General features: G+C 61.3%; 14 protein-coding genes across 14 annotated transcripts; 9 read left to right on the top strand and 5 right to left on the bottom strand.

Moving 5' to 3' along the window:
* Positions 1–203: 203 nt before the first annotated feature.
* OSTLU_93174 (predicted protein) lies at positions 204–1,187 on the top strand (the record flags this gene model as incomplete). The annotated part of the gene is made up of 1 exon (XM_001419407.1): positions 204–1,187. A coding segment is annotated over one exon (984 nt), but the record flags the coding sequence as incomplete, so codon positions are not given.
* Positions 1,188–2,381: 1,194 nt separating this feature from the next.
* OSTLU_956 (predicted protein) lies at positions 2,382–4,112 on the top strand (the record flags this gene model as incomplete). The annotated part of the gene is made up of 1 exon (XM_001419406.1): positions 2,382–4,112. A coding segment is annotated over one exon (1,731 nt), but the record flags the coding sequence as incomplete, so codon positions are not given.
* Positions 4,113–4,382: 270 nt separating this feature from the next.
* Positions 4,383–8,633, top strand: OSTLU_33254 (predicted protein). The gene has a single exon (XM_001419405.1). The coding sequence runs from the start codon at positions 4,423–4,425 to the stop codon at positions 8,551–8,553; it is 4,131 nt and encodes a 1,376-aa protein (XP_001419442.1). The 5' UTR covers positions 4,383–4,422; the 3' UTR covers positions 8,554–8,633.
* On the bottom strand, positions 8,588–11,011 carry OSTLU_24974 (predicted protein; the record flags this gene model as incomplete). The annotated part of the gene is made up of 1 exon (XM_001419188.1): positions 8,588–11,011. The coding sequence occupies one exon, from the start codon at positions 11,009–11,011 to the stop codon at positions 8,588–8,590; it is 2,424 nt and encodes an 807-aa protein (XP_001419225.1).
* Positions 11,012–11,643: 632 nt separating this feature from the next.
* On the top strand, positions 11,644–12,261 carry OSTLU_42647 (predicted protein; the record flags this gene model as incomplete). The annotated part of the gene is made up of 1 exon (XM_001419404.1): positions 11,644–12,261. The coding sequence occupies one exon, from the start codon at positions 11,644–11,646 to the stop codon at positions 12,259–12,261; it is 618 nt and encodes a 205-aa protein (XP_001419441.1).
* A 39-nt stretch (positions 12,262–12,300) lies between these two features.
* On the bottom strand, positions 12,301–12,966 carry OSTLU_33251 (predicted protein; the record flags this gene model as incomplete). Its single annotated transcript, XM_001419187.1, has 1 exon — positions 12,301–12,966. One exon carries the CDS (start codon positions 12,964–12,966, stop codon positions 12,301–12,303), a length of 666 nt encoding a protein of 221 aa, XP_001419224.1.
* A 476-nt stretch (positions 12,967–13,442) lies between these two features.
* OSTLU_16577 (predicted protein) lies at positions 13,443–14,180 on the top strand (the record flags this gene model as incomplete). Its single annotated transcript, XM_001419403.1, has 1 exon — positions 13,443–14,180. One exon carries the CDS (start codon positions 13,443–13,445, stop codon positions 14,178–14,180), a length of 738 nt encoding a protein of 245 aa, XP_001419440.1.
* Positions 14,181–14,339: 159 nt separating this feature from the next.
* Positions 14,340–14,879, top strand: OSTLU_93172 (predicted protein; the record flags this gene model as incomplete). The annotated part of the gene is made up of 1 exon (XM_001419402.1): positions 14,340–14,879. The coding sequence occupies one exon, from the start codon at positions 14,340–14,342 to the stop codon at positions 14,877–14,879; it is 540 nt and encodes a 179-aa protein (XP_001419439.1).
* Positions 14,880–14,932: 53 nt separating this feature from the next.
* Positions 14,933–15,520, bottom strand: OSTLU_33249 (predicted protein; the record flags this gene model as incomplete). The annotated part of the gene is made up of 1 exon (XM_001419186.1): positions 14,933–15,520. The coding sequence occupies one exon, from the start codon at positions 15,518–15,520 to the stop codon at positions 14,933–14,935; it is 588 nt and encodes a 195-aa protein (XP_001419223.1).
* Positions 15,521–15,968: 448 nt separating this feature from the next.
* OSTLU_33248 (predicted protein) lies at positions 15,969–16,979 on the bottom strand (the record flags this gene model as incomplete). Its single annotated transcript, XM_001419185.1, has 1 exon — positions 15,969–16,979. The coding sequence occupies one exon, from the start codon at positions 16,977–16,979 to the stop codon at positions 15,969–15,971; it is 1,011 nt and encodes a 336-aa protein (XP_001419222.1).
* A 498-nt stretch (positions 16,980–17,477) lies between these two features.
* On the top strand, positions 17,478–18,737 carry OSTLU_33247 (predicted protein; the record flags this gene model as incomplete). Its single annotated transcript, XM_001419401.1, has 2 exons — positions 17,478–17,525; positions 17,661–18,737. The coding sequence occupies 2 exons, from the start codon at positions 17,478–17,480 to the stop codon at positions 18,735–18,737; spliced, it is 1,125 nt and encodes a 374-aa protein (XP_001419438.1).
* Positions 18,738–19,018: 281 nt separating this feature from the next.
* OSTLU_16574 (predicted protein) lies at positions 19,019–19,933 on the top strand (the record flags this gene model as incomplete). The annotated part of the gene is made up of 1 exon (XM_001419400.1): positions 19,019–19,933. The coding sequence occupies one exon, from the start codon at positions 19,019–19,021 to the stop codon at positions 19,931–19,933; it is 915 nt and encodes a 304-aa protein (XP_001419437.1).
* A 372-nt stretch (positions 19,934–20,305) lies between these two features.
* Positions 20,306–23,119, top strand: OSTLU_42662 (predicted protein; the record flags this gene model as incomplete). Its single annotated transcript, XM_001419399.1, has 2 exons — positions 20,306–21,589; positions 21,629–23,119. The coding sequence occupies 2 exons, from the start codon at positions 20,306–20,308 to the stop codon at positions 23,117–23,119; spliced, it is 2,775 nt and encodes a 924-aa protein (XP_001419436.1).
* Positions 23,120–23,345: 226 nt separating this feature from the next.
* On the bottom strand, positions 23,346–23,720 carry OSTLU_33244 (predicted protein; the record flags this gene model as incomplete). The annotated part of the gene is made up of 1 exon (XM_001419184.1): positions 23,346–23,720. One exon carries the CDS (start codon positions 23,718–23,720, stop codon positions 23,346–23,348), a length of 375 nt encoding a protein of 124 aa, XP_001419221.1.
* Between the last annotated feature and the right edge of the window lie 218 nt (positions 23,721–23,938).

Below are 23,938 nucleotides of genomic sequence, written 5' to 3'. Positions count from 1 at the left end.
CGGCGCGACGCGCGCCCAGCCGACGATGTCGCGCTCGCGCGCGCGCGTCGCCGTCGGCATTCGACGTCGCGTCGCGCTGTGCGCGCGCATCGAATCGTTGACCGATCGACACGTCGACGTCTCGCGCGATGGCGCGCGCGCGCGCGACGCCCGCGAGCGCGTGGACGCACGACGCGCGGAATCGCGTCGCCGTGGGGCGCGGCGTGCGTCTCAGGTACGTCAGTCGCGCGGATGTGAAATTCATGCACGATGAAATCTTCGAGCGCGAGTGTTACGGGTTCGACGCGATCGCGGACGGGGCGAAAAGGACGGGCGTCGTGATCGACGTCGGCGCGAACGTTGGATTGAGCGCGCTGTGGTTCGCGGCGAGGAGCGACGCGGTGATCGCGTGCGAACCGATCCCGAGGACGTTCGCGGCGTTGGTGGAAAACGTCGGCGCGCGGGAAAACAGGGGAGGCGAGACGACGACGAGGGACGCGGCGACGACGTGCGGCGTGCGAGGGGTGGAGATAAAAGGCGCGGCGCGCGATGGGCGCGGGATGGCGACGGTGTACGCGCACGACGTCGGCGTGGGGGGGGAGAGGCGGGACGCGGCGGATTTCGTCGAGTTTCCGCGCGCGGCGGGATGGGCGACGCGCGAGAACGCGAGAGACGACGCGGAGACGACGGAGAATTTGATCGCGTACGTCTTGGACGCGCTGAGGGGCGACGGTGGTGGGGACGATGGGTTGGAGAGTAACGTCGTCGTCGGCGCGGGACGTTGGTTGAGAGCGCGCGTCGCGGACGACGACGACGACGCGACGCCGCTTCGACGTCTCGCGAGCGTCATCGCGAGCTTCGTTTTGCGCGTCGCCGTGCGGTGCGTCGCGGCGTACATGCTGTCAGGCGCGCGCGTGGTGAAACGACCCGTCGTCACGGTCTCTGATCTCATCGAAGCGCACGGGCTCGATTCGGTCGATTTGTTAAAGATCGACGTCGAGCGCGCCGAGCTCGACGTCTTGAACGGCGTCGACGAGACCGACTGGGGCAAAATCCAACGCGTGCATCTCGAGTGTCACGACTCAAATTTCGATCGCGCGGTCGAAGTGTTAAAGTCCAAAGGCGCGTTCGACGTCGTTCGCGTCGACGCCTTATTCGGCTCGGCTCGTTTGCGCAACATCCGCGCCTCCAGACGCGTCGCGTCGTAGGTCCACATCCGTGTGATTCATTCACTCGCGCGTAGAAGCATACGACTATTCTTCGCGCTCGCCGCGCGCGCGCGTCGTCGCGTCGTCACGCGCGCATCGTCGCGCGTTCTTCGCGTTCGCCGCGCCTCGCGCCGTCGCCGCCCGCCCGCCCGCCCGCCCGACCGACCCCTCGCGCGTCACACGCGCGCGCGAACGCGCGCGATGCCGCCGAGTCGCGGTCGCGCGCGAGAACGCGCGAGAACGCGCGTCGCGACGCCGGGCCCGTCGCCGTCCGAGCCTCGCGCGCGCGGTGACGCGCGCGAACGCTCGGAGGATGACCGTTCGCAACTAACCGGTAATTTGGTGTCTCCGGCACCGAAAACGACCGCGCGAAGGCCGCCGACGTCGGAAACGCGCGCGCGCGGGGGGCTGAAATCGCGGTCGCCTCCGCCCTCGCCGCTGAAACGCGCCGTGAAGCGCGTGCAGCGCGCGTTGCCGCGATTCGTCGCGGTGTACGCGCCAAAGTTGCCAATTTTTAGCAGCGCGTTCGTGCTGCTCGCGTACGCGGTGCTCGTTCCAGCGTTCGGTAGGGCGTATCACATGGTGCGAACGGAAGGGACGATCGTGAGTGATGTCGCGAGCGAGACGTGGGAGATGGGGACGCGGTTTAAGGTGTCGTGGGATCGAGAGGCGCGCGCGTTGCGAGCGTCGTACGCGGGGGGCGCGGAGAGACGAGAACGGAATTCGGTGTGGTGCATGATGCGAATAGGACGAGGTGAAGGGTGCGAAGGACAGAAGACGTGGGATGCGTGGAGCACAGTGCCGGGGAAACCTTTCGTGCGCGTGGCGAATGGACCGATCCGCGTGCATCAGTTAATCTCGGGGCACTTTAAGATTACCATGAAGGCTATTCTGAAGACGAGCATACAGACGATAGATGAGATTGAGCACGACGCACAGGCGAATAAGCTGGTGATGCGAGGAAAACTCGTGAAAGAAGACGCGAGACTCGATCGATGGTTGACGAAATTGGGGGATTTGAGCGCACATTTACGCGAGCGCACGGTGAAGAGGCAGGCGTACGTCGCGCAGAGTAAACTCGTAGCTTCGTACGAGTTTACGTTAGAGTGCGATGGGGAGGATCGATTGGCGTTCGCGATCGATTGGGACGACGAAGTTCCCGGCGTCGTTCGCGCCGGTCGCCGTCGAAGAACGGTCGGGTTGAATCAGCTTGATTTCGTCTACGCCATGGACCCAGACGAGCGCGTGTACGGGCTGGGCGAGCAATTTTCTTCGTACAATCATCGCGGGCGTCGAGTGCCCGTGATTACGGGCGAACAAGGCATGGGTCGCGGAGTGCAACCTTTATCATTCATGTTTAATTCCGTCTTTCCAGGGTCGGCTGGGTCCTGGCACACGACATACACGGCGATTCCGCATTACATCACGCACAAGGCGCGATCGGTGTTTCTGACGAATTACACCTACAGCGAGTTTGATTTCACCGAGGAAGAAAGTGTCGTTATTCGCGCCGCGGCTCCGAGTGGATTGATCACCGGACAAATAATCGGTGGGTCTAGCATTCCTGACGTTTTACGGGCGTACACTGATTATGCCGGACGCATGACGTCGCTTCCGGAATGGGCGATGAACGGCGTCATTCTCGGCATGACGGGTGGTCCACAGAAAGTACGTCAAGTGTACAAAACATTGGGCGAAGGCGGTGTGAAAGTGGCTGGATTGTGGCTCCAAGACTGGGGTGGCGTGCGCAACACGTCTATCGGGATTGAACGCGTGTGGTGGAATTGGCGTCTCGACGAGACGCACTACACGGATTGGGACGCGCTGCGAGAGGAAATCAAACCAAACGGCACGCACCTTCTGACATACGTCAATACCTTCTTGATGGATGCGAATTCCGACAAAGGATTACTTTATAGAGAGGCGAAGGAGAAAAACTACATGGTACGCGATGTCAAGGGTGAAGTATATAGACTCGGCTCGGAACCGGGCGTGACATTCGGTTTACTCGACTTGTCCAATCCCGAGTGCGTGGCGTGGATAGAGGATATCATTGTCGACATGCTGGAAACGACGGGCGCGATGGGCTGGATGGCGGACTTTGGTGAATATCTCCCTTTCGACGCGGTTTTGCACTCAGGGGAGTTGCCCATCGAAGTGCATAATCGTTATCCTGAGGATTGGGCAGAGGTGAATCGACGAGCGATGCGGCGAGCCGGTCTCGAGGGCACAGGTTTCTTCTGGAGCCGCAGTGCGAGTACGAAGTCCCCGAAACATTCCGCGCTTTTCTGGCTTGGCGATCAAATGGTCTCATGGGACGCGTACGACGGCATCAAAACAGCCGTGCTCGGCGGATTATCAGGCGGATTGTCCGGTCTTACGTTGACGCACAGCGACGTCGGAGGGTACACCGCCCACCCGCTCAAGCATCGTTCGGAAGAACTCCTGATGCGATGGATGGAGCTGAACGCATTCGCCGACGCGATTTTTCGCACACACCAAGGTAATCGCCCGCATCACAACGCACAGCCATGGAACACGCCAGAGTTGGTGGAACATTTGAAGTTTTGCGTGGATATTCACGTCGCGCTCAAGCCGTACAAAGTCGAGCTCATGCGAGAGGCCCAAGCCGTGGGGCTCCCCATGACTCGTTCGATGATCATTCACTACCCATACGACACCAACGCCGCCAATATCGCCACGCAATTCCTCCTCGGACGAGACATTCTCGTCGCCCCCGTGTTGGACAAAGGCGCCACGCACGTGCACGTTTATCTTCCGCCCGGCGACGTGTGGGTCGACGCCTGGACGACGCAAAGAGCGCCCGTGCAGCCCGACCTCATCGGCTCTGACGAAGGTGGCCGAGGGTCGTGGATCACTGTTGACACTCCCATGGGTTGGCCCGCCGCCTTCGTCCGCAAATCCGCCGGCAAATTCGCGCTCCGCGCCGCCGCTCGCCTTCGAGACGTCGCCATGGAAAAAGGCGGCGTACCTCCGAAACGTCGTCTCCGCGCCATGGATCCTGTCGACCGCATCGTGTTAGGCTTTTTATAATCGATGAATTATAATCGACAAACGAGTCGCGTTTTCTCACCAGCACCGCCGTCGCAATTCAGCGTCACCCGGGCGCGACGGGGTTTAGGCTGTCGGTGTAACACTAAAGAATTTCCTTCCTCACAACGAAGCGCGCGCGACGACACCGCGCTCGTCGTCAAAAAAAGTCAGAAAGTTAAGGATGGCATCGCGCGGTGCCGAACGCGCGCCACTGCTCGCGGGCGCGTCGCGCGCCGCCGCCGACGACGTCGAAGGAGGCGCCCAACACCCCGCGATGATCCGGCCGAATCATCGCTCGAAGGCGTGGACGACGAAGCTCGCGATAGGCGCGACGCTCGTCGCCGTCGGCGCGCTCATCGGTGGCCTGACGACGTCCCGCAACGGCGCGAGCGGGTCGTCGACGTCGCTGTCGTCGTGGTTGGCGGGCTTCGCGGCGCCGTCGAGCGCGGAGGCTCGCGAGGGCGCCGGGCGACCGGGACGCGATGTGAAAATCACGCTCTTGACGGCGTGTTCGCCGCACGATATGATTCGAATGAATCCAGGGACGTGGCATCACAGAGTCGGGGCGAAGGTGACGACGAAGGATCACGATAACGAGATGGCGTTTAGGATGGCGCACCACTTGCGCGAAGATCCGCTCAGGTGCGGGACGTACACCGGTACGGTACGATTGCGCGCGGGTGTGCAGATGAACTTCTGGCTGTATCCGATCAAGAACGATGCGAACGAAACGTTGGTGTACGATGAACAGTTTGAATTCGCGCAGAGCGACTCGGGATGCCGCGACGAAGGCAAAGGAGGCGGCGGCGATCCCAACTGGGATCGTTGCAGTCCAAAGTTCTCGCCCGCGCCTCTCGCGTTGGTGGGCACCGGTACCAACGATGGGAATTGCGTGCGGCGATTCGATGTGTATTACGACGAACCCGATCCTGGGCACGAGACGTTTTTCAATCGTATTTACGACGGGCGTCAGACCACTTTCGTGTGGGGGTCGTGCGGGAACGCGTGCGCCGACTACCAGCCGCCGCAATGTCCGGTGTGCGCGATCAACGAGTTCGTGCAAGGACACAGGTGTACGCCGTGTCCGCCCGGTTCGACGCACTACGCTGGAGCGCAACCCGCGGGCCCGGACTCACAGTGCGCTCCCATTCGATGCGGTCCGAACGAACTCGTGAAAAATCACGAGTGCGCGGCGTGCCCGCCCGGCACGACGAACGATCAAGGCGACAGCTGTATGGAAGCCGATAGTTCCTGCGATCACACGTTGTGTGGAATCCATCAAAAAGTTTCCAACCACGTGTGCGTCCCATGCGAACCTGGCAAAGAAAACGCCGCGGGCGACGACGCGTTCGGCGACGACACTGAGTGCACCGACATCGTTTGTGGGTCCAACCAGTACGTCAGAAACAACATCTGCCGAAACTGTCCAGCGGGAACAACTCGACCGATGGGAGACATCGCGTCGGCGGAAGACACGACGTGTATCCCGACGTATTGTGGCGAACACGAACGAGTCTCGTACCACGTCTGTCGCGCCTGCGCGGCTGGGACGGAGAACGCTGCGGGCGACGACGCCTCCGGGCAAAACACTTATTGTGAAGCGATCATGTGCGGAAGTAACGAACGGGTTCAGAACCACTTGTGCGTCGCGTGTCCGGCCGGTTCAACATCGCCCTCTGGCGCAAACGCCGCCGGTGGCAACACTGCGTGCACGCCGACGCTCTGCACCGAACACATGCGAGTGGTTGGTAACGCGTGCGTGCCTTGCCCGGCTGGCTCGGAGAACGCCGCGGGTGATGACGCAACGGGTGATGACACTACGTGTGATTACGGTATATGCGAAGAAAATCAGCATATCAAAAATCACGTCTGCACCGACTGTGCGCCGGGGACGCATCGAACCGCTGGCGATATCACGACGAGCGCCGACACAACCTGCCCCGCAATCCTCTGCGGCGTCAATCAAAGAGTCTTAGGCAACCAATGCGTGGGTTGTCCGCTTGGAACGACGAACGACGCCGGCGACGACGCTTCGGGCAGCGATACCGAGTGCGATCCCATCATTTGCGGGTTGAATCAGCACGTCATATCTCACGCGTGCGTCGCGTGCCTTGACGGCTCTGCGAACGAAGCCGGCGATAACGCCGCTTTAGGCAACACGGATTGCGACGTCCAAATGTGCGGCACGAATGAAGCCGTGGAGTCAGCCGTGTGTCATAAGTGTCCCGACGACGCATCTCACGAAGCTGGAGATTCCCCGACCGGAGGCGATACCTCGTGCGATGACCTCTACTGCCACGTTAACATGAAAGTTCTCAGTGGTGCGTGCGAGGCGTGCCCACCCGGGACGGTGAACGCCAATAACGATCCGGTGAGCGGTGGTGATACGACGTGCGATCCGGTGCTTTGTCCCGTCCACATGCGAGTTCAAGACAACGCGTGCGTGCCGTGCGACGCTGGCATGGAAAACGCTGCGGGCGATGACGCGAGCGGGAAAGACACGACATGTGACATCGTGCTCTGCGAAGAAAACCATCGCGTGTCTGGCGGTGCGTGCGTGCCGTGCGAGCCGGGTGAGTCGAATGAAGCCGGTGACTACATGCTCGGCGCGGACACCACGTGCGAAGCGATCCTTTGCGGCGTCAACCAAAAAGTCTCAGGCAATGAATGCGTATCGTGCGAAGCTGGGACGACGAACGACGCTCAAGACGATGCAAGCGGCGATGATACCACATGCGACCCCGTCGTGTGCATCGCGAATCAATACGTGACGGAAAATACGTGCGCGTCGTGCGCTGCGGGAACGACGGCGCCGCCGGGCTCTCTCGCGAACGGCGACGACACGACGTGTGCGGCGACGCTTTGCGCGACAAACGAACGCGTCGACGAGAATCACGCGTGTGTACCGTGCGACCCGGGGATGACCAGCGCCTCCGGCGCCGACGCCAGCGGCGCGCCGACAACGTGCAAAGCTATTCAGTGCCTCGCCAATCAGCGCGTGCAAGATCACGCGTGCGTATCGTGCGATCCGGGCTTCACCGTCGCTCCGGGCGGCGACGCCTCGGGTGATGATACGACGTGTCAGCTCGACAAGAACGCGGCGTGCCAAACGAATCAGCACGTCGTGGACGGCGCGTGCGTCCCCTGCCCCCCGGGAACCACCAATCGCCCCGGCGACTATTACACCGGCGAGGACACGACGTGCGACGCCGTTTTGTGTGGCGCACACGAGTACGTCTCTTCGCACGTGTGCACGCCGTGTGCGTCCGGCCGAGAAGCTCTCGGTGGTGCGGATGCGAGCGGTGATGATACTGTGTGCGGCGATCCTATTCCCGCCACCGCCACCAAAGTGACGCCGGAATCGGCGCAGGACACGTACACCGCGCCGCTTTCGAAATCCGGGAGTGGCAAGGTGACGATGTCGATCCCCGGCGACCCGGGCGCCCCAGTTGGAGAGTTTTCCCTCATCGCAACGGCGTACGGCGCCGAAATCAAACAAGACGTTCGTCAAGTGTCGTGGTACGCGTGGAGGGCGGCATCTCGCAGCCTGAACGTCCACTCTCAGTGGGACAGGAGCAAAAGTCAACCATGGCTACAAAACGCGAACGTTGCGTATCTCTTCACCTTGAGCGAGCTCGTCGGCCAAGGAATCGTAGTGGGTATGGGCGACCACAATACCAGGCTCCATAGTCTACCATGGTACTCGGGCAGTTCGATGAAGACGCTGCCCGCGACGCAGTCGTACAGCAAAAAAGGCTTGGCGACTGGAGCGCATCCCGTCATTTTGATCAACACTTACACGCCCAACAACTGGCCGGATACGTTTGTGTGCAACGTGTTCAAACTCAGCACGAAAGGTGGGACGTTCAGAGTGCGCGTCGGACGCGCGGATAGCCACGGTCATGGTTGGGGCGATAACGACATTCGCGTCGTGTACGCGGCGTTCAAGCCAAACGCCCCGTCGTTGACGAATGACATTCTCGCCGCCGGCGAGATTCAACTTCCGAAGCCTCTCCCGATCGGCAAAAAGACGTTTTCAAACGTGACGCTCGAGCACAACTTGAACAGGCTCGACTATCAATGCCTTGCGACGGTTCGAATCGACACCGACAAGGACCCCACTCGCTCCATCGCTGTCGAATGTCAAGCCGGAACCGCGAACACCATCACCTTTATGGCTGCGGATTTGGAACTTCGCGCTTGGGACACATACGGGCCGGATGTGTTCGTGTCGTACATGCTCATCCCACTCGTCGGTGCGCCGGTAATTAAACCCGATCACTTTTCGGGCGTTCCGACGATCGTCGGTTGAGAGCGCTTTAATTTCAGAGTTTTAATTACAGACCCTAAAGGTCGAAATCGCGCAGAGCTTCGAGCGCCAGGGCGTAGTCTGGCGATAAACGTAACGCCTCACCGTAACACCCTTTCGCTTGTTGTAAACGCTCCTCTTCATCGTTCACTTCACCGAGAGACGCGCTCAGGCGTAACGCGTCTCCCCAAGAGACGTAAATCTTTGGCGAATCGCGATCGATCGCCGCCGCGGCTTTGAACTTTTCCGCCGCGGCAACGGCGAGAGATTCAGCATCCATTGTCGCGCCTTCACTACTGAGCACCAACTCGCTCCTGAGCGACAACGCGGTGCCCCATCCCGTGAGGGCTTTAGCTTTGATTCCGCTCGTATCGCTCGCGACGCCGTCTGGAGAAACCTTCATCTCCTCGGATTCCGCCTCTGCTGAGACTATTGCCGCCCGAAAATATCGACCTGCTTGGACCAAATTTTCCTCTGCAAGTTCCAAGTACATTTCCGCCGTGCCATCCAAACCGACATTCACGCGCGCATCGCGCGCGCTTGCCGCTTCGCGTAAAGCGAGCTCGGCGAGCACGGCTTGGACGCGCCCTCGTGCGAGGTGCGCATTTCCTAAATTCCCGACGGCGCGCGACGACGAGTCTCCACTCACTGCGAGCTCTAAAAATTGAATCGATTCCGCAAACAGCTCATCGCCTTCTTCGAGCATATCCACGTCGTTTCCAGCGCGTCGCGCCACGTCTCTCCCCGCGCGCAAAGCCGTCAATCCCTTTTCAGAATTCTCCGCGATTTCGTTGGGCGTATCCGAGGATTCTATCTTCTCCTTCAGTTCTGCTTCGTACTTGGCCACGTTTTCTGCGTCTGCAGCACCGACGAAGGGATCCCAAACCTCTTCGTCGGGATCGATGGTAGCAGAAGAAGAAACTTCCCCGTCTTCACTCGGTGGAGGCGGTGGTTTTGAGTTCAACAAGGCTTGCATGTTGGCAAACGCCTCCTCTCGCGATACGTTGGCATTCATCGCCTTTTTCTTGGGTGAATCTCGAGTGGGCGTCGACTTTTCACCGACCCACACCAATTCTTCCTCTGCCGCCTCGTCGGACACGATGGCCGCCTGCCATTGCATCTGTTCCTCCACCTCGGACGAGGGCTCGGCAGCTTTCAACTTGTCCTCCGCCCACTGCTTCACCGCCGCCGCCGCTTCGGCGCCGCCCGCGCCTCGACCAGAGGACGATTCGTCTCGTCGCTGCGACGTCTCCAGCGCCATTTTCAGATCGGCGACACTGTCCACGATGCCCTGAATGTCCCGCGAAATTTCTTGGCGTATCTCGACTCGCAAGTCTTCCAAGTCGTCCTCGACGACGCGGTCGGACGCGTTCACGCCCGCGTCGATGGCGTCTAAACGACCAATCATCGCCTCCCACTGACTTTCATCGAGCTTAGACGCCAGACTCTGCACTATAGTATCCTCTGCCGTCACAGCATTGATAGATCCCAACAACTGCTCCACCGCTTCGCGCACTTTGGCGCTTGTGCTATCGGCGACGGCGGTGCGCAGCTCGGCGAGTTGTTCGCTCGACAGCGTCGCCGTCGCCGCGCTCGTCGCGTCAGAATCTCGCACGACTCCCTCGACGACGTCACGTATCTCCCCAGCAAGCGATTCCATGGGTTCGCGTAATCCTGCGGTGTCCTTTTCCACGTTTTCCACGAGTTCCCACAGCATCGTCATCTCCTTCTTCAACTCCCCCGTGGCGCTCTGCGCCGTGGATCTAAACTCGTCGCGAACGCTCGCGATTCCCTCCCGAGCGTCCACGCGCGCGGCGGCCAAGTCTCTCGCCAACATCCCCGCCACCGCTCCACTATCTCGCGCTGTCGCCGCCGCCGTCTTCGCCGCTTCAACTTGCGCTCGTTCCACGCTCGATAATCGATTCGCGAGCGCCTCGAGCGCGGGCGTCACGTCTCTTCGCACCGCCGCCGCCGCCAGCGGCGCCGCCTGCGCCGTCGCCTCCCGTATCGTCACGTTCCGGCTCGCCTTCGCTCGCAACGCCAGCATCTCATCTCTCCTCACCAGCGCCAGCGCCGCTCGCCGTTTCCTCACCCGTCGCTCCCTCGTTCTCCGCGCCAGCGCTCCCACCAGCGGCAGCGTCCCCGCGAGCGCGCCCAGCGCCGCCTCCCGCAGCGCCACCGACGCCAACCCGCTCGACACCGCCCCGAGCGTGCTCAACCGTTCAACCACCGTCAACCACGCCGTGAGAGACATCACGGACATCTCTCCATCGCTGACGTCGTCGTCATCGAAATCCAACGCGCCGTCGTCGTCGTCTTCGAACGCCCACGCGCTCGCCGCCGTCGCCGCGCGCATCTTCTTTCCCTTCGCGTCTTCATCCTCGTCCCGTGAAGCGCTCGACGCGAGCGCGTCGAGCGCGAGAAACGCGTCCGCGTCGTCCGCGTCGTCCGCGCGCCGCATCGCGCGTCGCGCGACGCCGCGAACGCGTCGCGAAGCGTGCGTGCCGCGCATTTCAACGACCGCTTCGATTCCCTCTTCGCGTCCTCGCGCGCGTCCGCGCGTCCGCGATCGCGCGCGCGCGCGCTCGGCGCTCGGCGCGACATCGCGGGACGCCGTCGCGCGCGTCGCGCGCGCCGTCGCGCGCGCCATCGCGCGTCTGAGTGCGGATTACGATTCGAATGAACGATTCAATCTTCAAATCGTCACACGTCGACGCCGCGCGCGCGCGCGGGACCGCGCGCGCGCGCGAAACGACGGCGGTTCGAACGCGCGCGATGCCGGCGACGCGACGCGCGCGAAAGGCGCCGGCGACGGCGCCGGTGAGCGAAGATGCGCCCGCGAGCGATCCACCGTCGGCGACGTCGGCGGGCGACGACGACGACGACGCGTCGCGCGACGACGAGAGCGACTCGGACGACATCGAGATCGAACTTCGCGAGGACATCGACGTCGTCGCCGAGCACGAGCGCGCGGAGGCGGAGCGGGAGGAGAAGGAGAAGGAGGCGGCGGAGGCGCGCGCCGAGGCGGCGGCGGCGGCGGCGGCGACGAAGGACGAGGAAGCGGCGGACGGGGAGGAAGACGAGGGCGAGGCGATGGATGCGCTCGGCGTCGGGTCGAGAGGGGTGGTGGACGTGTACTCGCTGTCGAATTATACGTTTGGGACGAAACGGGCGCGAGGAGAGAAGGACGCGACGGCGGCGGAGCGACTGTTGCGAATGCGCGCGCAATACGAAAAGGAAGGGAAACGGCGGAGTGTGGGGGCGATATGCATGGTGAGCCAACACAGGACGCCGCACGTGTTGCTGTTGCAGATCACGCCGACGAGTTTTAAGCTGCCGGGGGGACGGTTGCGCGCGGGCGAGGGCGACGTCGAGGGGCTGGCGCGAAAGATGCGAAACAAGCTGCAACCCGAACGCGACGACGGGTTGGAGCAGTACGAGTTCGATATCGGTGATCAGGTCGCGACGTGGTATCGCACGTCGTATGAACCGCAAATGTATCCGTACTTGCCCGCGCACATCACGAAACCGAAGGAGGAGTACAGAATGTTCGTCGCGCACTTGCCGGAGAAGTGCTACTTCGCCGTGCCGAAGAACTTAAAGCTCCTCGCGGTGCCGTTGTTCGAGCTGTACGGGAACCCGGGAAAGTACGGCGCGGAAATCGCGAGCATCCCGCACTTATTATCTCGCTATCGATTAAATCTAGAGTAGTCAACGCGTGTAGTCGCATCACAAAGTCAAAGTCAAAAGTCAAACCGGCGCACGCGGCGTCGGCATGTGCAACCGACCAGCGAGTCGCCACCGCGCGTTGGGAATTTTCAGCCCGTGTTCGAACACCCAGAAGTCTTCCACATCCAAAATCTCATCGGGATCACCCGCCACTAATCGTCCCCGCGCGTCGTACGCCGCGAATCTTTGCTTCCCTCGAAACCGCGTCGTCAACTGCGCGAACCCCGGTCCATTACTATCGTTCGCGTTCGCCATGATCAACCGTCCTCGCACCACCTGACACTCATCGATCGATTCCAAATTCCAATCCACTCGCGCCCACCCCCCCCGCTCGCGGCTTTTCCGTTCCCTTTTCAAATCGCTCTGCGTCTTATCCGTCGTCGCGTGTCGCGTCTCGTGTTCCAGCGTCTTCCCGTGCCCCACGTTCGCGCTCGACGCGTTTATCATCTTATACATTTGTTTCGCCTCCTGTTTGAATCCCTCGAGCGTGAATCCACGCACTTCTTTCGCGCATTTCGACAGCGCGTACGCGTCCTTCGCTCGGCTCGTCGCCGCCTCGTACGCGTACCGCCATCCCTTGCTCGTCGTCGCCCACTCCGCGAGCGTCGGTCGTCGCGGCGGGCCGGCGTACGGTTCGGCGATCAGGTTCGAGCTCGTCTGCGCGACGCGCACGCCGCCGCCGCGCATCGACGCCGTCTGCGCGGGCGGCGTCACGCCCTTGAGCGACGCCCGGGCGTACGTCGCGCGCGCGACGACGCGCGCGTCGACGCGCGGCGCCGTCGAGGCTCGCAGCGCGTCGCGCGCGACGCGGAGGATCGCGCGCGCGGGCATGGCGACGATCGTCGGCGCGCGCGGCGCGGAATGACGATTCGGCTTCCCTCGCGCCACTGCGACGCGCGCGGAAACGAATGGAAACGCGCGGCGCGGGCGCGCGATGGACGCGTCTCGACGCGCGCGCCGTCGCGACGGAGGTGTCTCTCTCGGGCGCCGCGCGAACGCGCGACGCGGGCGTCGAGGGCGAGGACGACGACGATGATGATTGGGTCGTGGTGCGCGCGCCGGCGCGGCGCGACGACGACGACGGAGAGGTCTCGAGCGAGGTCGCGGACGACGAGGCGGAAGACGGCGACGGCGACGGCGACGGCGATGTCAACGTCGAGACGATGGATGAGGACGAGGGCGCGGACGCGCGCGGGAAGAGGGAGATGGATGCGATGGATGCGATGGCCGAGACGGCGGACGCCGAGACGGCGAGAACGATTCCGCCGCTCCCGGGGGAGGACGCTGCCCTGGTCGCGGAATATTACGCGCAGTTTCAAGTCAGAATGGAGCTTGATCGGGCACGGCTAGCGCGGCGCGCGGCGGTGCGGGAGGACGAGGCGGTGTCGGCGAACGACGACGACGACGACGACGACGACGAATCCGAGGATTCGTCGTCCCAAACGGAATTCGGCGAGGAGAGCGACGCGGAGGACGACGACGCGGAGGACGACGACGCGGTCGAGGTGATCTCGAAATCAGATGTCGACATACGAGATAACGCATTCGATCGATTGCGTTTGAAAGCGATCGAAGCGTACCGTGAGCTCGAGAAGCGAATCTATCGAGTCGCGCGAGAAGGCGCCGAAGCCATCGCACCGTTGAGTCGAGATTTGTGGGATCGCTTTGTGCGCTGCACGAGACGGATGGCGCGGCGCAAATTCGATCTACAAAAAGAAGCATCATCGCTCACAGACGTCATCGTCGTCGTCACCGCGTCCGGAATCGCGTTTATCGTCGCGCGTAAATGCTTCTCCGCGTTGATGGCGAGAAACGATCGGGCCGAACGCGCCGCTCGATCCGTCGAAATCGATCTCGCGCGGTGCTGGCACGACGCAGGAACTTACGGATACTTTGTTTAGTCAACCCGATACGAACGCCACGATACGATGATGAAAGATGAGATTTTAGATGGTGCACCATCCAACGACGAGACTTCGCGGGCTATGGCTTGACAATATCGATGCGACGGCGAACAAAAATAAAAACGCTCACTCGTCGACGCACGCGGTTGTTCAGCGATGACAAACTTTCTCGATGCGTTCGAGTCATACTTCAGGCCGGAGGATGATCGATTCGCTCTTTGCTTGGCGGAGAATCAGGTCCCGCCTGAGTGCGCGCTGGCGCTCAAGCGCTTGTACAGCCTCTCGTTCGGTCCGTTGGCGGCGGCGATATACTTCATAGTCGTCATGTGCGTCGAGGGCAACGCCGAATTCGTAGGAAGTGCAGGTTTAGCAATTTTAACCACCATCATCTGCAGGCAAGCGAGCTTCTTACCGCGCGGCCGCTCGCTCGGTTACGCCTCTCATATGCGGAACGCTATGGCGATGTTCATGTCGCTCACAATCTCAAAGGGCTTTGCGATCATGTACTCCACATATGATGCGTGTAAGATGCCGACTGAAGCGCTCGGTGAGCTCGAGTGCTCGCATTTGAGATGGGCAACGACCGCCGTTATCGCAGTCTTCGGGTACATCACGTACGTCGCCTCGCTAGTCTTCACGCGACTTGCCGAATCCTACATCCTCGTCCACGCGGCGATGAGAAAAGAGGAAGTTTAGACACAATCGCGCGCACTCGATATTAGTCGTATTACATCATCACCAACCTTTACTTACACCGCCTCGCACTCCTGCGCGGAGTCGTCGACGTCGCAATCAAACATCCCTTTCGCGCTCGCCGTTCGCGAATCGTCGCCGCGCGACCACGTCCCGTAATCCTCCGCGAGCTGATTTAAAAATCTCGGCACCACCTGCGCGACGACCTGGTTCACCACGAACCGCCCCGTGCGCTCGGTGGACTTGATCGTGAACGGAAACCACCCCGGTACGATGATGTACACCCGCACGCTCGTCTCGCTCGTCAACTCCTTATACTCCCCGCCCCGCGACTCCACCACCGCGCGTTCCTCCGCGCTCAACGCCTCGCTTTCGACGTCGCACCACGTGACGTTGTTCACACTCACAATCTCAAACGCATCGCTCGCGTATTCCACTACTCCGCTCCCCGTCAACTCCATATCCTCCACGCGCACCTCGCACCCGCTCCCGTCGTCTCGCACTCGCACCTTCGCCTTCAATCTCGGCCGTAACGACAACCCCAAAAACGCCAACTCGCTCAGTTCCACCTTGAACGTATCATCGCTCACGCGTTCGACCGACTCTCCGTCCAGCGTGCTGTACTGCGACGCCGGCAGCGACATGTACGCTCGAACCGCTCGCGCCTCGGGCGCCTGATGCACGCGCCGCGACGCAATCTTCGTCGCGCTGAACGACGCGTGTCGCCCCTTTCGTCGCAGAAACGCGTCCAATCGCTCGTTCGCGTCGTCGTTCGCGTCGTCGCTCGCGATCTCGTCCACCGCGTCGTTCACGTCGGGCTCGCGGAGCGCTCGGAGCGTTCGCGTCGTCGCCGCGCGCTCGAGCGCGCGGCGACGACGCGGACGATGACTCGCGCCGTGCGCGCGCGTCGTCGTCGACGCCGTCGCGCGCATCGTCGTCGTCCGTCGCGCGCGCGCCGGCGAGCGGGCGGGCGCGAGAGCGCGCCGACGAGTGACGACGAGGCGATGGGAGCGACAAAGATATCTTTCGCGGCGACGGTGGATATGGCGGCGAACCGACGAAGGCGTCGAGCGTTGAAGTTTGGCTAATCGGCTAGTTCGCGCGCGCGGCGAGCGGGTCGTCTTCGTCGACCGAGCGGTACGCTTTGTATTCGTCGGTGTTCTGTATCCATCGCACGACGGCGTGCCAGCCCAAAGGCGAGGACGGTTCGCGGTTCATGACTTGTTCGATCGCGTCTCGCGCGTCGGCGTCGGTGAAATCGCAGTCGTTGTCGTAGAGGTACTGGAGCACGGGTAAGTGGCCGTTTTTGGCGGCGATGAGCATCAAATCGTTGTCTTGACCTTGAGGATTTTTGGACGTGGGCCAATCGGCGAATCTGAGCCCGCGAATGTTTTGGTGCATCCACTCGAGGCAGGCGAGATTGCCGAACTCGCACGCGCAGTACATGGTGTCGTAATCGATGCGCACGCCGTGCTCGTGTAAGAACTGTAAAACGGTCAAAGAATCGGTGTAGTTGCCGTCTTCATCTCGACGTAACTCGTGATCGACGCGTTCGCACGCGAAAAATGCGGCTTTGGCGTCGCGTCGCGCGCCTTTGCTGAAGGCCCACGCGAGCGTTGCGATCGGTCGGCGTCCGTCTCGCGAGCAGCACGCGACGAGCTCGTGATCCCATTTGTACGGGTTGGAGAACTTTCCCTCGTGTCTCACGAAGTATTTGCGCAACTCTTCGCATCGCTCGAGATCACCCGCATCGACCGCCGCGTGCATGACGGTGTAGCACTCCGCGAGTTGCTCGTCGTTCAGCTTGCGCTTCTTCTCCCTCGCCGCCGACTTCTTCCCGACCTCATCCCCGAGTCTCTTCGCCATCGTCGCCACTTTCGGCGCGTACTCCCGGACGGGCAATCGTCCTCGTCCAGCCTTCGCCTTCGCCGCCTTCGCCGCCTTCGCCGCCTTCGCCGGCGAAATCGCCATCTTCTTCGCCGCCGGCACGCACTGCCTCTGCAAAAACTTTTGCATCGTCTTGGACAGAAATCCCTCCCCTCGCTCGACCGCGTCCACGTCCTCGTCGTCCGGCGTCACCTCGCGCGTCTCGTCATTCGTCATCGACGCGCTCGAGACCCCGCCCGCGTCCGGCGTCGACGGCGTCGCGACCGCGCGCGCGAGCGCCTCCTTGCGTCGGACGAGTCGCGCCAAATTCGCCGCCGACGCCTCGAGCTTGCGCTTCAGTTCGAGCGCCTCGCGATCGCGCGACGACGCGCGGTCGATCGATCGACGCTCCCGTCGGCGGTCCATGCGCGACGCCGCGTCGACCGCGTCGCGTCGACGCCGAACGCGTCGCCGAACGCCGCAACCGTCTGTCGGCACGTCTGTCGGCACGTCTCGATCGAAGATTCCGTCTCACACATAACGCATACCCGTATGTCCGATGTTTGCATCGTCCTCGATGGGGCACCGAGCGCCCTGAATGCGGCGATGGAGACGATAAAAAACCGCGACGGCGCGCGCGCGCGGCGCGACGCGCGCGAGAGCGCGACGCGGCGCGACGCGACGCGCGCGATGCCGTCCGCGAGCGCTCGAAACCGGGGAAACTCGGCGTCGGCGATGGATTACCTTCGACACACGCGCCCGGGGTTCCCGAGCGGGCTCGAGGTGCGACGCCGCGCGCGCGCGAGGCGAGACGCGCGACGACGCGGACGCTATCCGAAAGATTAATCGAATCGAAACGATTCGAACGCGAGCCGCGATGACTGACGACGCGCGAACGACGCGCGAACGAACGAACAGGTGGTGGTGGTGAGCGAAGCGGGCGCGCATCTGGAAGCGGCGGTGAAGATGCTCGAGGGGGCGTCGTATAGGGTGACGACGATGCGAGGGATGGAGGAGGCGGCGCAGTCGCTGACGCGAGAGCCGGCGCCGAGACGAGACGTGATGCTGGTGGAGGCGAAGATGCTGCGATCGTGCCTGGAAAATCCGCACTCGAGGTGCGCGCGGATGTTTCCGATCGTGGCGAAGAAGGTGGCGATCGTTGTGTTGCAGACGGATGATAGCGACGCGGCGGAGCGGGAGTTTATCGTCCAGGCGATTTCGATGGGGGTGGTGGACGTGATTCGATATCCGCTCGTGAAGCAGAATACGGCCAATTTGTGGCAGCATACGGTTCGGAAGATGATCAAGGAGAAGGACGACCCCGAGGTTTTAGAGACGCTGAAGCGATCGTCGAGCGCGACGAATGTGCACAACTTTACGAAGCCGTTTTGCCGCGGCATGAACGTGCTCGACGCCGTGGCGTACGGTGAGGCGCAGTTGCGTTCGCCGACGCCACCGATGAGTCTGGATGCGATGAACGCACGTCAAGCGATGCTACTAGCCGAGACAGAGACGCGTAAGGTGCGCGAAACGTCGATGAACGCGGCGTCAAAGTTGAAAACGAAGAGCGCAAAGCTCAAGCGCGCGCCCGCCGCGGCCGCGAAGAAGCAGACGGGAGCGACCGCGGTCGCGTACCAACGCGCTTTCGACCAAATGCTGGGCACGTCACCAGACGAGTTACAGTTCTTCCACGGCAATACTATGAATCGCGCGTTGAGCATGCCTGACATGCGGGAACTCCCGCTTGGATTGCGACTCAACTACACGGACAGTTTCACAAAAAATCTCAATCAGCTCGAGTGTGTGGTGGACTCGAACGCGTTGCGAGCGGCGACGCAGGTAAACTACGACGAAGGCACGTACCCAAGTACGTTGTCTGATCGATCGATGAGCACCGGTAACGGCGACGATATGGATGCTCTCGACTACGTGTTGATGAATTCGAGCGAGTTTGGCGGTCCGGATGACGGAACGTTGTTCACTTCGTTCTCGTGATCATGAGCTGCCGCTGCTGCTGCTGTATACAAGTATTTAACGACTTCTCCTTCTTCGCAACACGTCATCAAGCGATTCTTAGGATCACTTTTGTTCAATAAATTCTTTTGCGCTGCCAACCAACCATCATCGCGCCGAGACAGAGACCGAGAACGAGAACGAGAACGAGGAACTCGCTGGGGACCACACTCGCGCGCGCGACGACGTTCGTGACAACGATCGAACCACACGAAAGTGACGTTTTCGCACTCTCACGCACTCTCACGCACTCTCACGCACTCATGACGCGCGCGTCTCATCTGCGCGGCTTCCTCGTCGCTTTGTTTTCTCTCCTGGCGCTGCGCGTCGACGCGCGGTACCGAGGACGCGCCGTCGGTGGACGCCGAATCTCTGGACGTGGGATCGGACCTCGCGCCGCCGATCGCGTTGGTATCGGTCGAAAGTTACTCGAAAGTTACGACAGTAACGACGCGACAGAGGTTGCGCCCGTGTTGCGTGAAGATGGTCACTGCGTCGTCGCGTACGATCAAATCGCGCGTCGACCTGAACTGTCGGAATTGAAACAAGTCATAGACACGCTGCCGAGAATCAAGGACAAGCTGCAAGACCCCACGAGAGTTTTCACCTTGTTCTGTCCGACGAACGATGCGATCGAGAAGCTGCGAGCTTGGGAAGATTGGGAAGCTGCGCGGCGCGATCTCGTGGACGCGTTTGGCTCCACGCGATTGATGAGAGCCTACCTTTTGGCGTACCACGCCGTGCCAAACGCCACGTACACGATGTCACAGCTCGAACAACTTCGTGGCGACGATCGCTTTCTCGAAGATTATCTCAACAACGTCATGCCGCTGTACGTGGTCGAACAGAAGGCGAACGGTGTGGTAATCTCAGGACTCGGGTCCGACGCGCGAATCGTCGAAGCGGATATTCGCGCGTGCGGGGCCATTTTGCACTCGATCGATCACGTCTTGCTCCCGTTCGACGGCGACGACGAGTTCGACGGCGAACAGGTATCAGCATTGATCTCGGCCACGGACGCGCTTCGCAAGCGATACGGCCAACCGCCGCTCACCGCCGAAGAGAAGACCTCGATTCAGTCTTCCGACGACCCAGTCGACGCCGTCGGCGCCGTCGACATCGAATCCGTCCCGTCGGCGTGGACCGAAGCGGCGTACGAATACGAAGACGACGATTAAAAGAGTCACCGAGTACTTTTACCCTTTGCGATGATTCATTCACCGACATTTCATCAGACGCTCGCCGAACGCTCCGAAAACCTCAGTCCCGCCCGCGTCGGCGTCCCCCACACACCGGCGCGCGTCCTCGTCGTCATGGCGAGCGGCCTTCGCACGCTCGCGCGCGTCACGCTCGCAAGGCACCCACGCGCGTGTCCTCACGCGTACGGACGCGTGCTCGCGAGCGCGGCGTCGAATAGAAAGCTCGCACTGGCCACCCCAGTGACGGACAGAAATGCGCCGACGATACCGTCTGCGCGGACGTGCGGGGCGCGAATCGCGGTGCGAACGCGCGCGACGACGTCGTATCCGTCGTGCGCGACGATGAAAACTATGCCCAAGCCCGGAAAACGACACGGAGACCTGCCGAAGAACTTTGAGCACCAAAACGTGGAGGAAAACCTGTACGAGTGGTGGGAGTCGCGCGGATACTTTGCCCCGAACGATGAGACGGCCACGGGACCGCCGTTCGTGATCCCGATGCCGCCACCGAATGTCACGGGAGCGCTGCACATGGGACACGCGATGTTCGTGACGCTGCAGGACGTGATGACTCGAAGCGCGCGAATGCGTGGTCGCAAGACGCTGTGGCTGCCGGGGACGGACCACGCGGGCATCGCCACGCAATTGGTCGTGGAGAGAAAGTTAGAGAGCGAGGGAGTGAAACGAACGGATATGACGCGCGATGAGTTCGTGGAGCGAGTGTGGGAGTGGAAGGCCGAGTATGGGGGACGGATTCAGCAGCAGATTAAGAGGTTGGGGGCGTCTTGCGATTGGTCTCGCGAGAGATTTACGCTCGACGAGGGGTTATCTGAGAGCGTGCTCGAGGCATTCATCACGCTGCACGATCGCGGTCTCATTTATAAAGGAACCTACATGGTGAACTGGGCGCCGAAGTTGCAAACCGCGGTGAGTGACTTGGAGGTCGAGTACACCGAAGAGCCGGGGACGTTGTACTTTTTCAAGTACCCGGTCGAGGGCGGCGGCGCGGACGACTACCTTCCGGTGGCAACGACGCGTCCGGAAACGATTCTTGGTGACACTGCAGTCGCGGTCAACCCAGAAGACGATCGCTTCAAGCACATGATCGGGAAGAGATGCGTCGTGCCCTTCACCAACGGTCGCACCGTGCCCATCATCGGCGACTCGTACGTGGACATGGAATTCGGCACGGGGGCGTTGAAGATCACGCCGGGACACGACCCGAATGATTACGAAATCGGCAAGCGTGTGGGCTTGGATTTGATCAATATTATGAACAAAGATGGTTCCATGAACTCTAACTGCGGCAAGTATGCCGGCATCGATCGCGCGGATTGCCGAAAGCAACTCTGGGCGGATATGGAGGCGGAAGGTTTAGCAATCAAGGCGGAGCCGTATACGAACCGCGTGCCTCGCTCGCAGCGGGGTGGCGAAATCATCGAACCAATTGTTTCTGAGCAATGGTTCTGTAAGATGGAAACCATGGCGGAGCCCTCGCTGAAGGCTGTGGAGACTGGCGAACTCACCATCATCCCGCAGCGTTTTGAGAAAATTTACAAGTCTTGGTTGACGGATATCCGAGATTGGTGCATCTCGAGACAGCTGTGGTGGGGTCATCAAATCCCAGTGTGGTACGTGCACGATTCTGAAGAAGATCTCGCGCGTGCGAGAGAGGGGGAAGGTAAAGGCACGAATAAGCGATACGTAGTGGCGCGAAATGACGCCGACGCCGCAGAAAAAGCGAAGGCGCAATACGGCGAAAACGTCGTGTTGTACCGTGAAGAAGACGTGCTCGACACTTGGTTTTCTTCTGGTCTGTGGCCGTTCAGCACGTGTGGGTGGCCCAACGAAGAAGCTCCTGACATGAAAAATTTCTTTCCGGCGAGCGTGCTTGAGACTGGGCACGATATTTTATTCTTTTGGGTGGCGCGTATGATCATGATGTCGTACGGGATGACGGGGAAATTACCCTTCCACACTGTCTTTCTCCACGGCCTCGTCCGCGATTCGCAAGGTCGCAAAATGAGCAAATCGCTTGGTAACGTCGTGGATCCGTTAGGCGTCATCGCTGAGCAAGGCTGCGACGCTTTACGATTCACGCTCGCCACCGGCACCACGCCCGGTCAAGACTTGAACTTGAACCTCGAACGTTTGGCGTCGAACAGAAACTTCACCAACAAGATTTGGAACGCCGGTAAGTTTGTGCTGTATAGTATGGAGGACATGACAGACGATGAGCGCATGGCGCTCGTCGACGAAGGTGCTGCGCTTTGCGCCGATGAAGCGTCAATTGCCGAGCTTCCGCTCGCCGAGCGTTGGATCGTGAGCAAATTGAACGCGACGGTGGATCACGTCACCGCCGCGCAAGACAAGTACGACTTTGGTGAGGCTGGTAGATCGACGTACACGTTCTTCTACGACTCCTTTGCCGATTGGTTCATTGAAGGCGCTAAAAGTCGCACGTACGGAGACGATGCCGACGCCGCGCGAGTCACCAAAGCGGTGACGCTGTACGTTTTGGATCAAACGCTTCGATTGCTCCACCCATTCGTGCCGTACGTGACGGAGGAAGTTTGGCAAGCGCTTCCGCATCGCGGCGAGGCGTTGATAGGCCAAGACTGGCCCGCGCTTGAAGCTTACGTGGACAAATCCGCAGTGTCGACGTTTGAAAACTTACAATCGATCGTCACGCGTATTCGCAACGCGCGCGCCGAGTACTCGGTGGAGCCGGCGAAGCGTATTCCCGCCGTCATCGTAGCGACGGATGCCGAAGCGAACGCGGCGTACAGCGCCGAGTTGAATCTTATCGCCACGCTCGCGCGTTTAGACGCCGAGCAAACGTCCGTCGCGAGCGCGCCACCCACCGAAGTCGCGAGCGCGCCGGAGAATTTCGTTCAAATCATCGTCAACGAAAGCCTGGAGGTGTACTTGCCGCTCGCGGGTCTCGCGGATCCGGTTAAAGAAATCGCCCGCCTCACGAAGCAAGAGACAAAGATGCAAAAGGAAATCGATGGGCTGGCTGATCGCGTCAACTCGCCCGCGTTCGTCGACAAAGCCCCCGCGGCGGTCGTAGAAAAAGCGCAGAAGGAGTTGAGCGAGTTGCAAGAGCAACTCGCCGTCGTTCGATCTCGCATCGAACAAATGCAGGCGCTCGTCGCCAAGTGAGCGCCGCGCGCGTATCGCACGCCACCCCCGTATCGCGCTGGCACACGTTGTTAATGATCGCACATAAGATCCTTTAGTCATGGTTATACACGTCGTTTCATGAATCACAAAAATTCCAAAGGCGGATACTAAGAATACTCAACTCGTTCAAAAATGTGCGCGCCGCGCGAAATCGGCGTCGACGCCGATCTCGCGCGCGCGCGATGTATTACGCGTTATTACCCGCTCACCCACTCGCCGAGGATGCCCGTCCGGTGCTCAACTCTTGCGCCTCGAGCAAGAGAAGAGAGTTGAACGACCCTCGATACCTCCGCCCCGCGGCGCCGATGGCCCCCGCGTCTTCGTTAACCTCCGAGCTATGCACCGTCACCACCGCTCTCGGCGACGACGGCGCGTGCGCGCGCGTCCGCGTCCTCCCACACGCCATCATCTCGTAAAGCTCCCCGTCCTCGCCTCGCACGTAGCTCTCGCTCTTTTCCCCCGCGTGCACCGCGATCGCCCGCGCCGGAATCGTCCGCGCCTCCTCCGTCGTCAGCGCGCTCAAAACCTCCGTGCTTCCGTGTTGTCGCCCGAACGTCCGCGCCTCGTCGGCGTCGTACATCATCTCCCGTCCGTGGCCGCCGTGACTCGAGCTTCCGTAATTCCCGGACCGCTCGCTCGTCGACGCGTCCCTCGCGCGTCCCGACGCCGACGCGTCGCCCCCCCTCGCGCCGTCCTCGCTCGTCCTCGCGCTCGCGCTCGCCTCGCGCGTCTCGATCGCCGCCGTCAGCGCGCTCGCGCGCTTCCCGAATCCAAACACCATCGTATGCGCGTCCGCCG

The sequence above is a fragment of the Ostreococcus lucimarinus genome, chromosome 8 (genome assembly GCF_000092065.1).
Source record: "Ostreococcus lucimarinus CCE9901 chromosome 8, complete sequence".
NCBI lineage: Eukaryota > Viridiplantae > Chlorophyta > Mamiellophyceae > Mamiellales > Bathycoccaceae > Ostreococcus > Ostreococcus sp. 'lucimarinus'.
The sequence above is the reverse complement of the archived record's forward strand: the minus strand, read 5'-3'. Positions and strand labels throughout refer to the sequence as shown.

Excerpts from the sequence above, each read along its gene's own strand:
- OSTLU_33254 (XM_001419405.1), top strand. The coding sequence starts at position 4,423 with ATGGCATCGCGCGGTGCCGAACGCGCGCCACTGCTCGCGGGCGCGTCG.